The sequence below is a fragment of the Pholcus phalangioides genome, unplaced genomic scaffold, assembly GCF_987345545.1.
Source record: "Pholcus phalangioides strain wild (caught in Gottingen) unplaced genomic scaffold, Ppha-v1.0 ptg000016l_1, whole genome shotgun sequence".
In the NCBI taxonomy this organism is placed as follows: domain Eukaryota; kingdom Metazoa; phylum Arthropoda; class Arachnida; order Araneae; family Pholcidae; genus Pholcus; species Pholcus phalangioides.
Genome location: NW_028301609.1, coordinates 11531891 through 11534015, shown reverse-complemented (window position 1 = coordinate 11534015; position 2125 = coordinate 11531891). Strand labels below are relative to the sequence as shown.

The following is a 2125-nucleotide window of genomic DNA, read 5'->3' as shown; positions in this document are numbered from 1 at the left end:
CGGACCTCCGTTATTCTGACAATAACAATAATTTCCAACGGTAATGATGCCAGTAGTTTATGTAAAATGTTAAAGTGATGTACAGATTTCACATTGTTGTAAAAAAAAAACTGCATTGTTTCGCGATGATAGATATTTTCTCAAACTTTTCGATATTCAGACCGACTCTTGATAACAAAACGGCTCACATTAAATTGCAAAGTCCTGTTTGGACTTCTCGGAGGAGCTGGTCGAAGATTTTGCAGTCAAAACATGAAATCGATCAACGATTTACCTCCAGAGCTGATGCTGGAAATCTTTTCCGAATACATCCGAACCGAAGGTATGTGGGAATTCTTCAAGAACCTCTCCTCGGTTTGCACAAGATGGAGAGACATCTCTGCAACTCCTTCGTTGTGGAAAGAAATCCACTTCCGAAAGCTGCTCTGGAACTTCGACCATTTGCTCAGGTTAGGAGAAAAAGGACTTCTTTCCGCTACTCGGTCACTGGATTTATGTACAGCTTTACTGCATGAGGAGGATATGAGCAAAATTTTCGAAGTTAATCCCAAACTGAAGCCCGAAGATTTCGTTAGACTGGCTCCGCATTTCCACAACCTGGAGGAACTCGACATTACGAAGAACATGATAACGCGCCCTGAGATGGAGCTCCTGACAAAATTGTGGCCAGATATCAATCGATTGATTATGGATCGTGTCACCGATTCTAATCCCGACTGTGAATTTGACTATCCTCCTAAAAGTCTCATGACATTGCATCCGAGCACATTGGATCCGGTATTCAAAAACTGGGGGCAGAAACTGAAGCATTTAAGCTTGAACAAATGTCACTTCACTGGTAACAATGACCTGATTTCGAAAGTGGCCGATTCCTGCCCATCCCTCGAAGAATTCCATTTCTATCAAGTGCGTTACGGCGACGATTCGCAATTTCATAATAATCAGGGTAAATTTCGATGTCCCATCGACAAACTTCAAAGTGGATGCCCCAAACTTCAAGTTCTGGAACTTGACAACTGTAAGTTCGATTTTCAGGACGACGAGAATCTGACGGGGTTTAGTGAAATGAGGAAATTTACCGTACGCGCTTGCTCATACAATGGCCTGCGTATCAGCCGGGTACTACAGAATTCCACTGAGCTAGAGCACCTGGATATCGATGAAGGAATCGAAGATATATACAGCATCCCATCTGAAAAACTGGAAGTCCTCTTCGTCCCATACGAAAGAGGTTCACTGGAAAACGCGATCATAAAATGGAAACGTACTCTGAGACAGATTTCGATCAGGGCAAGGAGTGAGGATGACCTCTCTGGTATCCTAGAAATTTTCTTACAGAATAATCACGATCCAGTGTTGGAGCAATTGTCGCTTGGTCCTTCTACGGTGCAACTGCCAGTTTTGAAGAAGTTCGTGCGGGTTTGTCGGAAACTCAGGCAATTTGTTTGTCTGACTCGATAAAGACTCGGACAACATATCTTGTTTCAAGAACCGACAGCAAGTTCAGCAAATTCTCGGATTGTAATGAGTCTGACTTGCTTTTTTGGGAAAACCGAAAAGAAGACGAGATCGAAATCTTTCAAATGTGTTATGCTTTGCTTTCCAATCCTGAATTATACGTCGAATTGGTTGTCCTTTAAGTAGGTTCAAGAAAATAATAAATTATCGTACAAATATTTCATTGCTGTAAAGTTCTCATTTTCAGGGCTGTTGGTATTTACGAAGAGATAGAATCGTGGGTGCAGTTTTATAAGTTTGAGAAATATTACTACAAACCACACATGCACCTCATTCATATTCCTCTGCAGAACTGCTAACGAAACGAATTGATGTTGGGATGTGCGCCCACGTGTTGTGAACCAAACTTTTGTCACCGTGTAATGCTTGTTATGTGTAGTGCTGTCATCTGCCATCGATTTTTCTTGCCATGATTGAATAACTGTGTCGTTGTAGGCCTGTTGCTCTCTGTGGAGTTAGAAATACTGTATTTTTTCCGATTTATTTTATTTTGAGAATACAGTGGAATGTTACAGTGGTTGAAACACAGACACACAGACTCAGTCATGAGTATTTCTTGCCCCCTATGACAGCTGGGGATTACGTCATCAAAGTACTTGTTTCTACG

At 41.6% G+C, this 2125-nt stretch overlaps 1 protein-coding gene across 1 annotated transcript; it reads left to right on the top strand.

Annotated features, from left to right (window-relative positions):
* The first annotated feature begins 252 nt into the window (after positions 1-252).
* LOC149075046 (uncharacterized) lies at positions 253-1461 on the top strand. The gene has a single exon (XM_089245998.1). The coding sequence runs from the start codon at positions 253-255 to the stop codon at positions 1459-1461; it is 1209 nt and encodes a 402-aa protein (XP_089102124.1).
* The last annotated feature ends 664 nt before the right edge of the window (positions 1462-2125 follow it).

Coding starts and splice junctions, on each gene's coding strand:
- LOC149075046 (XM_089245998.1), top strand. CDS start 253: ATGAAATCGATCAACGATTTACCTCCAGAGCTGATGCTGGAAATCTTT.